Here is a 15,890-nt window from a genome sequence, read left to right as displayed (position 1 = left end):
AAATTTATTTTTTGATTGAAGTATAGTTGAATTACAATGTTGTGTTAATTACTGCTGTACAGCAAAGTGACTCAGTTATACATATATATATTCTTTTTCATATTCTTTTCCATTATGGTTTATCACAGGATATTGAATATAGTTCCCTGTGCTATACAGTAGGACCTTGTTGTTTATCCATCCTATATACCAGTTTGCGTCTGCTAATCCCAAACTCCCAGTGCAACCCTCTCCCACCCCCCTCCCCCTTGGCAACCACCAGTCTTTTCTCTATGTCCCTGATTCTGTTTCAATTTCATAGATAGGTTCATTTGTGTCATATTTTAGATTCCACATACAAGTGATATCATACGGTATTTGTCTTTCTGACTTATTTCACTTAGTATGATAATCTCTAGTTGCACCCATGTTGCTACAAATGGCATTATTTCATTCTTTTCTTATGGCTGAGTAGTATTCCATTGTATATATGTACCACATCTTTATTCATTCATCTGTTGATGGACATTTAGGTTGTTTCCATGTTTTGGCATGTTCCAGCCTTCTTAATGTGTTTCCATATTTGTCTCATATTTTTGAAATTATTAAGTAAATAAAACATATACAGAGAGATATAGCCCCTCATGTACCACTCCCTGGATCCTGTCTTCTCCCTCCCTAAAGGTGACCACTACCCTGAATTTAGTGGTTATCCACCGTACATGTTGACTTCTCCTGCAATTAAACATATTTATAAGCAGTAATATACTGTTTTATTTTACATGGTCTTTATTTAGCCTTACATAAATACTATCATGCTGTAGAGAGTCTCTGACACTTGCTTTTATTTTCTGCTCAACATTATTTTGGGGATTTATCCATGTTGGTAGATGTAGCCTTGATTATTTTTGACTGCTGTTTGGTATTTCATAGGATGAATGTATCACCATTTATTTATTCATACTGTTGAAGTATATTTAGTTGTTTACATGCTTGTGAACTGCATTCACTGCTGCAGTGAACATTCTGTGCAAGTTGCTTTGTGCACGTAGGTGAAAGTTTCGCCAAGTGATATGCCCAGGAGTGCATGTACTGGGCCATGGGAAGAGCATCTTTAAATCTCTTAGCTATTTCCAGATTTTCCTCCAAAGTGATATACCACTTGTCCTAACAACAGCAAATAGCTCCAATAGCCCCACATCCTGGCCAATGTGATGGGAAGATAGCTATGTGGTTTTATTTTGGATTTCCCTAGTGGCCAGTGGGGTTGAATGATTTTTCATATGTTTACTGGCCAAATGGGTTTTTTTCTTTTCTGTGAATTGCCTTTCTATATCAATATCTATTGCTACTGGGTAGTTTGTCCATACCTTAAATTTTTAAAGTAGAGGGAAGGATTATTTATTTATTTATTTATTTATTTATTTTTGGCTGTGTTGGGTCTTCGTTTCGTGCGAGGGCTTTCTCTAGTTGCGGCGAGCGGGGGCCACTCTTCATGGTGGTGCGCGGTCCTTTCACTATCGTGGCCTCTCTTGTTGCAGAGCACGGGCTCTAGAGCGCAGGCTCAGTAGTTGTGGCGCACGGGCCTAGTTGCTCCGCGGCATGTGGGATCTTCCCAGACCAGGGCTCTAACCCGTGTCTCCTGCATTGGAAGGCAGATTCTCAACCACTGCGCCACCAGGGAAGCCCCTAAGATATAATTTAAAAAAATAAAAAGAAAGGAAATTCCCTGGCAGTCCAGTGGTTAGGACTCAGCACTCTTACTGCCGTGGCCTGGGTTCAATCCCTGGTGGACAAACTAAGATCCCACAAGCTGCATGGCACAGCACCCCCCCAAAAAAAAAAAAAAGGTATAACTGACACTTAACATTATATTGGTGTCAGGTATACAATGTAATGATTTGATATTTGTAAATATTGTGAAATGATCACCTCAATTAGTCTAAGTAACATGTTAACATCTATCACCACACATAGTTACAGTAACAACTTTTTTTCTTGTGATGAGAACTTTTAAGATCCACTCTCTCAGCAACTTTCCAATACTGAATACCGTATTATTAACTGTAGTCGCCATGCTGCACAATACATCCCATGACTTACCTATTTTATAACTGGAAGTTTGTATTTTTGACCCCCTTCACCCATTTTGCCCACCCCTTACCCCCTGCCTCTGACAACCACCAATCTGTTCTCTCTTTCTATGACCTTGGTTTCTTGTTTTGGTGTTGTTGCTGTTGTTGTTCGTTTTTGTTTTTGTTTTAGATTTCACAGATCGTTCACGTATAAGTGACATCATTCACGTATAAGTGAGATCATTCACGTATAAGTGAGATCATTCACGTATAGGTGAGATCATTCATGTATAAGTGACATCATTCACATATAAGTGAGTTTTTGTTTTAGATTTCACCTATAAGTGAGATCACGTATTTGTATTTCTCTGGCTTATTTCACTTAGCATAATGCCCTCAAGTTTCATCCACGTTGTTGCAAATGGCAAGATTTCCATCTCTTTATGGCTGAATAATAATATTCCATTGTATATATACCACATTTTCTGTATCCATTCCTCTATCAATGGATATATCAGTTGTTTCCCTATCTTAGCTACTGTGAATGCTGCTCTAAGGTACATGAGGGTGCACACATTTCTTTGAAATAGTGATTTAATTTCTTTCAGATAAATACAGGGAAGTGGGATTACTAGATCATATGGTAGTTCTATTTAAATTTTTTTGAGAATCTCCGTATTGTTTTCCATAGTGGCTCTCCCAGTTTATATTCCCACCAACAGTGCACAAGTGTTCTCATTTCTCCACATCCTCACCAACATTTATTATTTTTTACCTTTTTGATAATAAAAAGTTATCTTTTTGATAATAGCCATTGTCCATTTTTATTGACGATTTGAAATTGTCTGAACTATTCTTAATCTTTTGCTTTCCACAAGGATTTTGTATCAGCTTGTCTAATTTCATGAAAAACCCTGTTAGATTTTGATTGGAATTGCATTTAATTTATACACTAATTTGGAGATAATTGGTATCTTTACAATCCTGTGATTTCAGTAAGTATGAACACAGTGTATCTCCCTGTTGGGTCTTCTGTTATGTCTTGCAATAAAAGTTATGATTTTCTGCATAATGGTTGTGTGCAGATTTTATTGTATTTATTCTTAAGAATTATTTATTTATTCTTAAGAATAATTTATTTTTATTGTATTTAGTTTTTGTTGTTTTACTAATAGGGTCACTTTGTTGTTTTACTAATAGTGTCATTTTAAATATTACATTTTGTAATTATATAGGAACATAATAGATTTTAAAGATTAGTCTTATTTTAGCAAACTGCTGAACTCTAATAAAATTCTCTTATGTAGAATTCTCTGGAATTTTTCTACGTAGACAGTCATATCTTTAAATAATAACTCTCTTGCTTTTTTTTTTTTTTTTTTTTTTTTTGCTGTACCACACGGAATGCAGGACCTTAGTTCCCTGACCAGGGATCAAACCTGTGCCCTTTGCGTTGGAAACACAGAGTCTTAACCACTGGACTGTCAGGGAAGTCCCTCTTGCTTTTTCTTTTTGAAGCCATATACCTTATATTTCCTTTTCTTTTTTTTCTTTTCTTTTCTTTTTTTTTTTTTCTGTACTGGCCTGGGCATCTGATCCAATGTTGACTAGCAGTGATGATATTGGGCATTTTTGTCTTGTTCTGATTTTTAAAGGGAAAGTGGCTTATATTTTTACCATAATTGTGAGGTTTGCTCTATTACTCAGGTCAAGGACACTCCCTTCTTTTTGTGGGTTTCAAAGATGTTTTTGTGTGCTTGTTTTCCATAAGTGGATGTTGTTGATTTTTACCCAAAGCTTTTTCCGCCTTGCCTTATAATTCAATAATTTTTTTCTTTATACATTTTGAGCTGATATTATGAAGTGCACATAATTATAGCTTCCTGGTACATTTCTCTTTTTATCTTCTTTGTATCCTCTTTGTCTGTAATAATGACTTTTTTTCTTCAGGTCTGTTTTGTCTGATAGTAGTATAATCAGCTTTCTCTTGGTTATCATTTGGCTTTTCTTCTTTTTTTCCTTGAAGTATTGTGTCTTTATGTTTTAGGCCTAGCTCTTGAACATTGCTAGATGTGTGTCATCCAACCTGATAATCTGTTTCTTTTTACTGCTGACTGTCATTGTTTGGATTTTTTCTATCTTATTTTATACTATTTGTCGTGCTGTTTCTGTGTTTTCTCCTGGGTCAGTCTAGATTTCTTTGTTTCCAGCTCCCCACCCTCCACCCCTCAATGGTTTGGAAAACATATATTCAATTCTATTTTTTTAGCATCCTCTCTTAAAATTTGACTGTGCATTCTAGCCACCACAAAGTCTACAGTTATCACCTCTTTCTTTCTTCTGAGCAATACAAGGACCTTACTACACTTCCACTCTCATCACCCCCTCCCCATCCTAGGTGCTATTGCTGTCTGGTATTTTGGTTCCATCTTATTTTTTAACTCTGCAGTTTATCCTTATTATTGTTATTGTTTTATGCAATCACTGCCTGCTCCTCTTTACCCCCGTATTTACCAATTTCTTTCTTTATCTTTTCCTCTGGCATTTTCTTTGTGGGTTTAATTTTCTTCTTCCTGAAGTATCTTCTTTAGTAGTTCTTTCAGAAAGGACTGTTAATAATAAACACACTGCCTGTTTTCTGAAAAAAATGTTTCTACTTTCCCCAATCTCTGAATGATAATTTAACTACCTAGTTAACCCCCTCACACATCCCCCTGACCTTAACCTTCATGTGCTTCTTCTAGACTGCCAGGGTCTGAACCTCTGTGCTCAAGGCCCAGAGTATTGAGGAGTTAATGAGCCCAGGAGCAGCCCTTGACAGTTAAGGACCAGTGTAGGGTATTTTAGAAATACCTCTGCTTTCTTGACCCAGGAGTGGGATAATTCTGTGGCATGTGCCTTAACCTTTCTCCTAGACTTTCCTCATGGATGAAGCTCAGCTGACCACGTGGTAGCTGGCTTAATAAACACCTTTTATTGGCTGTTCTCCCGTCCCCGTATCATGTCTCCACTTGTCTGCCAGTGTTTCCTGCTTTCCCAAATAAATTATCTGCACTAAAATTCTCAGGGCCTGCTTTGGGGTTGGGGGAGGGAGTGGCATTCAAGCTAAGGTAGCGTGGATGGGAATCTACACTGAAGGACATAGTCTCAGCAGTTCTTTTTGGATCTTCTCCTTCTATTGTTTTTCATCTCCTTATAATTTCCTAAACTCTACCTTCCAGCAAATTTTTCTTCCAAGATATCTGGTGTTTGTATCGGAATTTTAAAAATTAATTTACTATATATTTTCACTTCTGTAAGTTCTTTTTTTAAAAAAATTTTATTGGATTATAGTTGTCTAAAGGTTCTTTTTCAAGTCTTCCTCTTCTTTTCTAGAGACGTCTTATTCTTTTGTTTTCAATTCCTGCTGTTTAGTCTATGATGATTTTTTTTCTCTTTCTTTCTTTCTTTCTTTCTTTCTTTCTTTCTTTCTCTCTCTCTCTCTCTCTCTCTCTCTCTCTCTCTTTCTTTCTTTTTGGCTGTGTTGGGTCTTCGTTGCTGCACGCGGGCTTTCTCTAGTTGCGACGAGTGGGGGCTACTCTTTGTTGCGGTGCGCGGGCTTCTCATTGCTGTGGCTTCTTTTGTTGTGGAGCACGGGCTCTAGAGCGCAGGCTCAGTAGTTGTGGCACACGGGCTGAGTTCCTCCTTGGCCTGTGGGATCTTCCTGGACTAGGGCTTGAACCCATGCCCCCTGCATTGGCAGGCGGTTTCTTAACCACTGTGCCACCAGGGAAGTCCCTAAGCACCTGTTTTTAATTTTCCTGAGTATATACCTAGGAATGGAATTGCTGGGTAATATGGTATTATATGTTTAACTTATTGAAGAACCACCAGACTATTTTCCACAAGAACTGCACCATTTCACATTCTCACCAACAATGTACGAGGTGAGGGATTCAATTTTTCCACAATCTCTCCAACACTTTTCGCTTCTTACTATATCCATCCTGATGAAGTGTGAAGTGGTATCTCGTGGTTTTGATTCACATGTCCCTGATAACTAATGATGCTGAGCATCTTTTCATGTATTTTTTGGCCCTTGTATATATCTTCTTTGGAGAAATGTCTATTCAAGTCTTTTGCCCATTCTATTTGGGTCATTTGTCTTTTTCTTTTAAATTTATTTATTTTATTCATTTATTTTTGGCTGCATTGGTTCTCCATTGCTGTGTGTGGGCTTTCTCTAGTTGCGGTGAGCGGGGGCTACTCTTCATTGCAGTGCGCAAGCTTCTCACTGCAGTGGCTTCTCTTGTTGCGGAGCGTGGGCTGTAGGCATGCGGGCTTCAGTAGTTGTGGCTCACGGGCTCTAGAGCGTAGGCTCAGTAGTTGTGGTGCACGGGCTTAGTTGCTCCGTGGCATGTGGGATCTTCCCAGACCAGGGCTTGAACCCGTGTCTCCTGCATTGGCAGGCAGATTCTTAACCACTATGCCACCAGGGGAGCCCTAGCTGTGCTTTTAAAGAACATTTGTTGGGACTTCCCTGGTGGTCCTGTGTCTAAGACTCCGTGCTCCCAGTGCAGGGGGCCCGGGTTTGATCCCTGGTCAGGGAACTAGATCCCGCATGCTGCAACTAAGAGGCACAGGCTGCAACTAAAAGAGCCCATGTGCTGCAACTAAAGATCCTGGGTGCCGCAACTAAGACCCGGCGCAGCCAAATAAATAAATATTAAAAAAAGAAAAAGAACATTTGTTATATTTAACACAGCATTTGGAGATGTTTTGTAGTGGGTGGATTTTCAGGTTATCTATTAAAAAGAAAAGTTGGAAATGGAAATCCTTAAGTGGCTTTTCTGCTACATCATGCTAATTCTGCCTCTTTGGCCACTTCTTTCTTGGGAACATCTTCCTCTCCTGGGGCAGTAAAGGGAGTGGTGGGGTGTGAGGGGTGTGCGTGGGGAGGGGGAGGTTGGGGACAGAGGGTTTCCCAGACTCTTAGGGCAGGTGCCGTGACGTGGGAAGCAGCGGGGTGGGCTTCCTCACCGAGCTGTGTCTTAGGCTGCCTGTCACAGAGCCTGGGGTCCCAGCATGAGAGTCCCCATCCTCCTCTGTTTTGTTGGCTACCTCTTTTAGCAAGAATTAGTTTAGCAGATGATTGAGAATTAGGCTCCAGGGAATTAGAGGTTGGGAAGAAAGATTGGTGTGTGTGATGTGTATGTTTGTGGTGTGTGTTTGTGGTGGTGTATGTGTGTGTGTTGTATATATGGTGTGTGGTGTGTATGTGGTGTGTGCGTATGTTTGTGTGTATGTGATGTGTGGTGTGTGTATGGTGTGTGTGTGGTGTTTGTGGCGGTGTGTGTCTGTGTGTTGTATATATGGTGTGTGGTGTGTATGGGGTGCATGCATATGTGATGTGTGGTGTGTGTATGGTGTGTGTGGTGTTTGTGGTGGTGTATGTCTGTGTGTTGTGTATATGGTGTGTGGTGTGTATGTGGTGTGTGTGTGGTGGTGTATGTGTGTGTTGTGTATATGGTGTATGGTGTGTGGTGTGTATTTGGTGTGTGTGTGGTGCTGTATGTGTGTGTTGTGTATATGGTGTGTGGTGTGCATGTGGTGTGTGTGTGGTGGTGTATGTGTGTGTTGTGTATATGTTGTGTATATAGTGTGTGTTGTGTGTGTGTTGTGTATATAGTGTGTGTTGTGTGTGTGTTGTGTATATAGTGTTTGTTGTGTGTGTGGTGGTGTATGTGTGTGTTGTGTATATAGTGTGTGTTGTGTGTGTTGTGTGTATGTGTGTTGTGTATATAGTGTTGTGTGTGTGTTGTGTGTATGTGTGTGTTGTGTATATAGTGTGTGTTGTGTGTGTTGTGTATATAGTGTGTGTTGTGTGTGTGTTGTGTGTGTTGTGTATATAGTGTGTGTTGTGTGTGTGTGTTGTGTATATAGTGTGTGTTGTGTGCATGGGGTGTGGTGTGTGTGTGGTGTGTGTGTATGGTGTGTGTGTGGTGTTTGTGGTGGTGTATGTGTGTGTGTTGTGTATATGGTGTGTGGGGTGTGTGTGTGTGTGTGTGTAAGGTCAGGGAGGAGTCAGGGCAGCAGAGGTGGTTGGAAGTGTCTTCGGGAAGAGTCCTAGCATCTGACGGTCCAGCCATCATTTCAGGAAGGCCTGGACTAGAGACCAGGCCCCTCATCTTTAACTTGTCCGTTCTCTGGCCAGGACCCACACTGACGGTTCCCGTTGGGGCTGGAACCGGATCACTCACACCTAGCCGGACAGGAAGCATCAGCTCTCTCCTTCCTCTAGACATGGCCGTTAAATTGGCTCAGGTTGAGGTGTTTTTCCAAACTTCCCTGGAACTGGAGTCTGGCCCTGGAAACCGGATCCAAAAGCTCAGTTGCTCCAGTCTGGATTCTTCCCTGGCCTGCCCCGGCCTGCCCCGGACAGCCAGCCTTCCTGGTCCTGCCGTCTGTGGGGCACTGTCTGAGGGGGGACCCGCGCCTGTGTAGGGGCGCCAGGAGGGCCAGGCAGCTCCTTAGGGCAGCTGCTAGGAAGTCTCCCACCAAAGCGTTCAAAGCCTTATCGCCTTGGAGGTGTTTCTAATACCATTTCCGTTCATTGTTTCCTCTCGGTCATTAGGAGGAGGCCTATCCCCTGTGGTGGCAGCTCACAGCTATTGTGGTGGGAAAGGGGGGGCTGACGGACGTCACAGCTTGGGCTTTATCTCCCCTCGGCCCAGGGTGTCCACAGCCCGGGGGTCACTCACCAGCAAGACAGTCCCAAGCCACAGAAGGTCCTGGAGAGCATGGCCTAGGTCTGGCGGCACCACTGTGGAGGCTGAGTTTCCCGAGGGACCTTGGAGTCACCCGCAGCCCCCATTTGCAGGGGAAGGTATGGTCTTTGGGGAAGAGGGCTGGCTCACAGTGGGAGGAAGATGCAGGACTGATCCCCACCCCTGGGGAGCTGGGGTTCTCCATCCCTGGACTAGCTTGGGGGCTGATTCACAGCCAGGGACCCTCCCAACGCCACCTCCTCCACTTGCCTCTGGAGGTCCTGTGGCTGCTTCCACTCTTGCCTGGGCTTTACTGCTTGTAATACTTGACCAGATGGGACAGGAGTGAGCTCTGCCCTCACCTCTGGGTACCTTCTGGAAGCAGCCTGATGTACCTGTGTGTTGGGCACCTGCTTTAAGACCAAGCCTTGGCCATATCAGACATTAGAGTGTTCCTTCCACAGATACATCATGGATGGGGTTTACCTCTCCCTTGTTTGGCTGGATGGGGCAGTGGGTGGTAAAGGAGCTCCCCACCCCCAGGGAATCTCAGGTGACAGACTCTGCACTTAATTTTGCAGCTTTTCCAGAGGAGGGAGCTGTGCCCGGGGCCCTAAGGGACTCGGGGTATGCTGTGCCAGCCAGGGTCAGTTGTCCTTTTCTGGGGCGGCCACACCACAGGGAACCTTGCCCACCACCCAGGGCTGCTGGACTCCTGTCTATTTATCAGATCAACTCAGCAAATGTTGCCTGAACACCTCCTGGGTGCTGGGCACTGTGCTAGGTGCTGGGTTGGGGATGAGAGAGGAGTTGGTGTACATTGTGGGTGATGGACCAGAAAGCCTGGTTCCTGAGTGTTCTCAAAGCCTGGCGCCCGTGGTAGGAGCAGAAGCGAGACAGTTCCTACTCCCCAGTTTGCTGCCGAGCGTGAAAGGATGAAGAGGAGGAGGGAATGAGGTGCCCCCGGCTCTGAGCGGCCACGGGAGCTCAGGCGATGACACCTGGGGGCGTGTGGAGGCCAAGGCAGGGCTTTCCCCTCGGTGTGCAGCAGGGACCACTGTTTGGGGAAGGGTGCCCGGGGTCCTGGATCACAGTGATTGTTACTCTTTGGGCCTGGCCACAGGCTTTTTTGGGGACCACCAGTCCATGTTTAAGGGGCAGATGAGAGTGATTCTCTTCTCTTGCTTGAAAAAAACTCTCCCCACTTCATGCATGGCCAGGAGCACATAGCACCAGCCACCTGTGTGACCAGTGATCGCGAGCTCAACTCTCCTGCTTCTCCGCAGATGATCCCTGCCAGGCTCGCAAGGTTGCTGCTCGCTCTGGCCCTCACCTTGCCAGGTAGGTCCAAAGGTGCTGCCACTCTTCACTCCTGCCTCAGGGCCACTGGGAACCACCCCCTGCCAGGGAGGTGTGTCTGGAGCCCACCTGTGTGCCCAGCCCCACGTTCGGCTCATGCTGGGGCTGCCGGAGTCACTGGTTCCCTGGTTAGTTCCTCTTATGAAGTTTCTGCAGAGCCCACTGCCCTGGACTTGTGTTTCTCAAGGACCAGGTGCCTGTAAATGTCTTCTCCAGTTGGGGAACTAAGAAGCACCAGGGCCACACAGAACAGTCCTGTATGCTGGGGATGGAGGATGGGGAAGAAGGAATCCAAGACTTGGGCAGATTATTAGCTTTAGAATAGATTGTGGAGCTCATCTAGTTGTACAGGTGTACATCCGATAGTACCGATGAAGAGACTGAGGGTCAGAGAGGAAAAATGACTGCTCCAAAGTCACACAGAACCAAAATCAGAGGCCAGCTCTCCCTCACTGTACAACACTACCCTCCTTCCCTCACTGAGATGCTGAGTCTGTGAAAGGCAAGGGGGACCCTTTTCTGACCCTAGTCTCCATTTAGATGACTAGGCCAGCAGCGTCCAGCCTGCAGCTCACAGGTTGGTCTGGGGCAAAATATACATTCGTCATACCCTCTGCATCTTCCTACTAGGTGTGTTCTGTGCCAGGGGATCCAGAAAACGTAGAGATTGACAGCTGTGGTTTCCACCTGCCAACACACACACACACACACACACACACACACACACACACACAGTGTGAGAGTGGCAGGAGATAGCATATGACCCTGCAGGAGTCAATACTTCACAGATTCTATGTGTCAGGCACACAGGTTGATCTGTTTACAATTCAATATATTCAAGATATACCAGTAGATTAATGTAGAAGGATGCTCATTACAATCTATGTACATATCAGAAAACTGGAAAATGCTAGAACCTATACCAAATACATTTAGATGCAAAATATAATGCAGCCACCAAAAATGTTTTGTAAGTATGGCATGATAAATTCTTTACAATATATTGAGAAATAAACAGGTTATAAACAGTTTGCTCAGCACGCTGACAAATTTGCAAAAAATCTGTAACTGTATATACACAGTAAAATAGAAATAAAAGATAAACGCTAAAACGTTAACTCTAGTTATTGCTGAATGTTGGTTACAGATGGTTTTAATTTCTTTTTATTATTCTTCCATAGTCTCCAAATCCTCTCTAATGAGCACGCAGTACGTTTAAAATCAGTGAATATATGCCATTAAAATGAATAGGTTTCCTGAAAAACAGTTCCTCCATTATTGCTGAGTCCTGGGTCATACTTTGGGGCTGAAAGCAACAGCTTTACTGTCACTGAGGATGGAAAGTTCTTCCCCGGAGCCTGATTTCTAACAGACGCAGCCTCGTTTCTACCAGGCTGCAGTGGTTTGGGCTGGTGGTGCCAGCTGTGCTCACGTGTGGCCTTTCCCTCCAGGGGCCCTTTGTGGAGAAGGCACTCTTGGCAGGTCGTCGATGGCCCGCTGCAGCCTCTTCGGGGGCGACTCCGTCAACACCTTTGACGAGAGCATGTACAGCTTCGAGGGAAGCTGCAGTTACCTCCTGGCGGGGGACTGCCAGACACACGCCTTCTCGCTCATAGGTGAGCCCGGGCCCTGAGGGGGGGAACTCAGAGGCGGGTGGGGAGTGGGGACAGCACAGCTCAGCCCTGGCAGGTGAGGGCCTTGGGGATTGCGGGTTGGGATTTCCTACTCTTAGGACAGGGCCTGAGCGGAGAGCGTGGTGGGGAACGGCCTCTCCACGACGTGGGGATTCCCTCGGCTTCTCCCCGGGCCTCTACCCGTGGGAACCTGGTGGATGGAGAGAGTCTTCGTGCTTCTCCAGTGGTTGAGTCTGTTGCTCTGGGTGCAGGCAATGCTCCGGAAGCCCCGAAGCGTCGAGAGAATTGATGACCCAGAAGGTGGTTTTTAATAACAGAAGCCTGTAGAAAAGGGAAGGAAGGTTGCATGTTCTTGCTGGAATTCAGAGTATCAGCTGATGTTGAGCACCTCCTGTGTTCCTGGCAAAGTGCTGGTATCATGCCCGTGTTATCTCTGCCCCCCTGCGGCACATCAGGCTCACCTGGAGGCTGGTTAAAACAGAGTGCTGGGGTCCCCCATCCCTCCCACCCGGCCCAAGGTTTCTAAGTCAGTGGATCTGGAGTGGGGCCTGAAATGTTCATTCTTAACAAGTTCCCAGCTGCTGCTGCTGGTTTGGGGCCCCAAGTTTGAGAAGCACAGGCCTGGGGAATAGTGGAGTGCAAGACTGGGTCATGGGGGGAGGCTGATGGGGCTAAGTCTTGCTGTCTGATGGGGGAGTTTGTTTCTTGATTCAGCAGGCGACGAGGGGCTAGTGTAGAGCCTCAGCAGAAACAGGTTCTTTGCCAAGATGCTTCTGAAAGGGAGAGAAGCGGGATGCAGGGTGGCCTTGGCCATGGTAACCAGGCGGGTGATGAAAAGGACCAGAGACACCCCTAGGGCATGATAAGTTGAGGAAGTCATCCTGAACTCTGAACTCTGGGGACCCGTCTTGCTTCAGAGGCAGCAATGGAGAGAAAAAGCACCCCCTCACCTTCCCTGGGAAGCTGAAGTCCCCAGGTCCTTCCTCCTCAGGTGATCCCAATGTTTATTTCAGTGGATTTCTCCACCTTAAAAGTCACAGTGCATTTGTTTTGCTTGCTTTTTAAGAGTCCACATGTGAGATCGTACAGTATTTGTCTCTCCTTGTCTTATTTCACTTAGCACAGTGCCTCCAAGGTCCATCCACGTTGTCACAAATGTACCGTGGGCACTTGGGGGCATGTCTATCAAAGTCAGGGTAACACTGACTCCTCTTCCTCACATCCACGCGGGTTGGTGTCAGAAGTCTGGCCTCTCTGGCCATCCTTCTCTGGGTTTCAGGGGCCAAGGAGGAATGGAAGGGCTCTCTAGTTCAGAGCATCTCCGTGGGATACCCCCTCTGCGTCCTCCTCCTTTTCTTACAACAATTTGCTCTTGTCAAGTGTCAATTTTCTGGCAGGTAGTTGGCTTAAGTCAGGCTATAGGTCAATCCCATTTCAATGTAGATTGGTTTAATTCCCACCCAAAATCGTGCTGCTAACATCAGAGAGCACGGGCGGCTACTTCTTCTGTTTTGGGGGGTGAGAGTGGGGTGTTGGCAGGAGAGGGATAATCTGAGGAGCTGGGCCCGGCAGGGTGGGCTGGCGCTGCTGCTCTGGGGGCCGGAGGTGCCAAGGGGCGCAGCACCCCTGGACGCTGCCGTTCCATCCTGCAGGCACGGCTGTGCCCTCCCACACGTCTCTGCTCTATTGTTCTCCAATGACATCCTGTTTCCTCGCTTCTAAATTGCAAGTTCCCGTTCCTCTCCTGTGAACCTTGTTCACATCCTGGGTAAAGTGTTTGTGTCCGAGCATGAAGGGCCACCTGGTGCCAAGGCGAGGCCCCCTGCCCTGGTGTTGGCTCCCGGTCCGGCAGGCTCCATCCAGGGTCCCAGGTCAAGGCTCCTAGCCGGCCAGCACGGGACCCGGGAGAGACCTCGGGAGTTCTGGTGGCCCCTGAGCCACCCTGCGGGAAGTGGCTCCCAAAGCAGCCCCGAGAGAGCCACGGACAACCAGCCAGGTTCTGAGTGAGCTCCCCAGCCTGAGCCTCTGCCTCCCCATCAGTGTGTGGTCAGGTCACACCAGATCGCTGTTGTGCAGCTTCTGGACGATGATCACCTGCGTCAGAATCACAGGAGTGGAGGATGGAGTGTTTGTTAGAAACACAGAGTAGTGATTCCCACACTCTAGACTCAGAGGAAGCACTCGGGTCTGACTCTGTTTCCAGCTGCCACCTGCTTACCCGAATGCTCCTCGCTCACCTGGGGGAGGCCTTGTTCCCTTACTTAGAACCTCAGTTCCTGAATTCAAGAGGCCAGACTGGAGATGGGGCCGTGGGAAGAGCTTCCCTGGCTTGCCTCTGGGATGGACACCTCGCCCATCTTCTGGCAGATACAGGAAGTGCGGGCCGGCAGGTCTGCGGACCGTGGGAGTGTCCTCCCGCCCCGGGGCTCACTGGCAGTTTTCTTTTCTTTTTTTTTGGCGGCACCTCGTGGCTTGTGGGATTTTTAGTTCCCTGACCAGGGATTGAACCCAGGCCCTCGGCAGTGAGAGCGCGGAGTCCTAACCACTGGACCGCCAGGGAAGTCCGTCGCTGGCAGTTTCTAGTGGCTCATCTTCCTGACGGCTGCACATCATCAGATGCCCTCCTGAATTCTGCAGGGAGGGAAGGAAGCAAATAAAACATAAGGCTGATGGAGAGTTCTCTCCTGCACTAGTGGTTAACTGAATCCTGAGCACTCAGACGCCCCGTTAGGTGGCTTTGTGTTACAAAGGGAGGTTTGGACTTGGAGTTAGAAAACCCTGATGTGGGCTCTGCGCGTGTTAGCGGTGTAAACCAATAGTTCTCAACCAGGGTGATTTTTTTCCCCCAGAGGACATTTGGTTGTGTCTAGAGACATTTTAGATTGTCACAGCTTGGGGGGTGGAGGCTAGTGTCATCTGATAGATAGAAGCCAGGGATACGGCTAATTATCCTACGTGCACAGAGTGGCCACCACAACAAAGAAGTATCTGGCCCGCAGTGTTAATAGCGCCGAGGTGGAGAAAGCCTGTTGTAAACTTGGGCCTCAGTTTCTCCAACTGTAGAACGGAGTCAGTATAGATCAGTGTTTTGCAAACTGAGTCACAACATATGGGTCATAAAATGAATGGAATGGTTGTAACCAGCATGAAAAAAAATTACGGGGAACAGAATAGAAGACATCAGAAAGTACCAGAGCGCCTGGCACAGGGTTAGGGTAGGGATGTTATGTGAAATGTGTATGGTGCATGCACTGGGTCATGAAGTTACTGGCATTTTTACTCCACTTTCTGAGCAAAAATGTTCTTTCTTAAAATTTTATTTTTTATTGAAGTATAGTTAAATTACAGTGTTGTGTTAATTACTGCTGTACAGCAAAGTGACTCAGTTATACATATATATTCTTTTTCATATTCTTTTCCATTATAGTTTATCACAGTGTATTGCATATAGTTCCCTGTGCTCTACAGTATAGGACCTTGTCGTTTAGCCACTCTCTATTTAATAGTTTGCATCTACTAACCCCAAACTCCCAATCTTTCCCTCCCCCTACCTCGGCCACCACACGTCTGTTCTCTATTTCTGGGAGTCTGTTTCTGTTTCTTAGGTAGTTTCATTTGTGTCGTATTTTAGATTCCACGTATAAGCGATATCATATGGTATTTGTCTTTCTCTTTCTGACTTACTTCGCTTAGTAGGAGAATCTCTAGGTCCATCCATGTTGCTGTAAATGGCATTATTTTATTCTTTTTTGATGGCTGAGTAATATTCCATTGTATATATGTGCCACATCTTCTTTATCCATTCATCTGTCGATGGACATTTAGGTTGCTTCCATGTCTTGGCTATTGTGAGTAGTGCTGGTATGAATATAGGGGTGCATGTATCTTTTTGAATTATAGTTTTGTCTGGATATATGTGAGCAAAAACGTTTTAAAGCCACTTGTTTAGATGGTCTCCAAGCTCCTTCATGCTGCCGTGGTATGCTTTTCTGAAGTCTCCTCCTTCCAAACCTCCCCTTGCTGCCCCTGCCTTGGGTGTGGAATTCCACAGGGTCCTGCAGTTCTGTCCTCACCGAGTGTCCTGATCCCGGCATCTC

The 15,890-nt window shown here is 45.9% G+C and overlaps 1 protein-coding gene across 4 annotated transcripts in view; it reads left to right on the top strand.

Moving 5' to 3' along the window:
• VWF (von Willebrand factor) overlaps positions 1-15,890 on the top strand; it is a 156,082-nt gene that overhangs the window by 10,619 nt on the left and 129,573 nt on the right. For 2 of the 4 annotated variants that reach the window (XM_036865019.1, XM_036865018.1), the window contains exons 2-4: positions 8,768-8,919; positions 10,021-10,141; positions 11,611-11,775. In XM_036865019.1, the coding sequence (XP_036720914.1) occupies positions 10,087-10,141; positions 11,611-11,775 (220 nt within the window). In that variant the 5' untranslated portion in view covers positions 8,768-8,919; positions 10,021-10,086. Of the gene's footprint in view, positions 1-8,432; positions 8,920-10,020; positions 10,142-11,610; positions 11,776-15,890 lie in introns of those variants that run through there. The other 2 variants (XM_036865020.1, XM_036865021.1) reach the window with 2 other exon arrangements.

Source organism: Balaenoptera musculus, chromosome 10 (assembly GCF_009873245.2).
Source record: "Balaenoptera musculus isolate JJ_BM4_2016_0621 chromosome 10, mBalMus1.pri.v3, whole genome shotgun sequence".
NCBI lineage: Eukaryota > Metazoa > Chordata > Mammalia > Artiodactyla > Balaenopteridae > Balaenoptera > Balaenoptera musculus.
The sequence above is the reverse complement of the archived record's forward strand: the minus strand, read 5'-3'. Positions and strand labels throughout refer to the sequence as shown.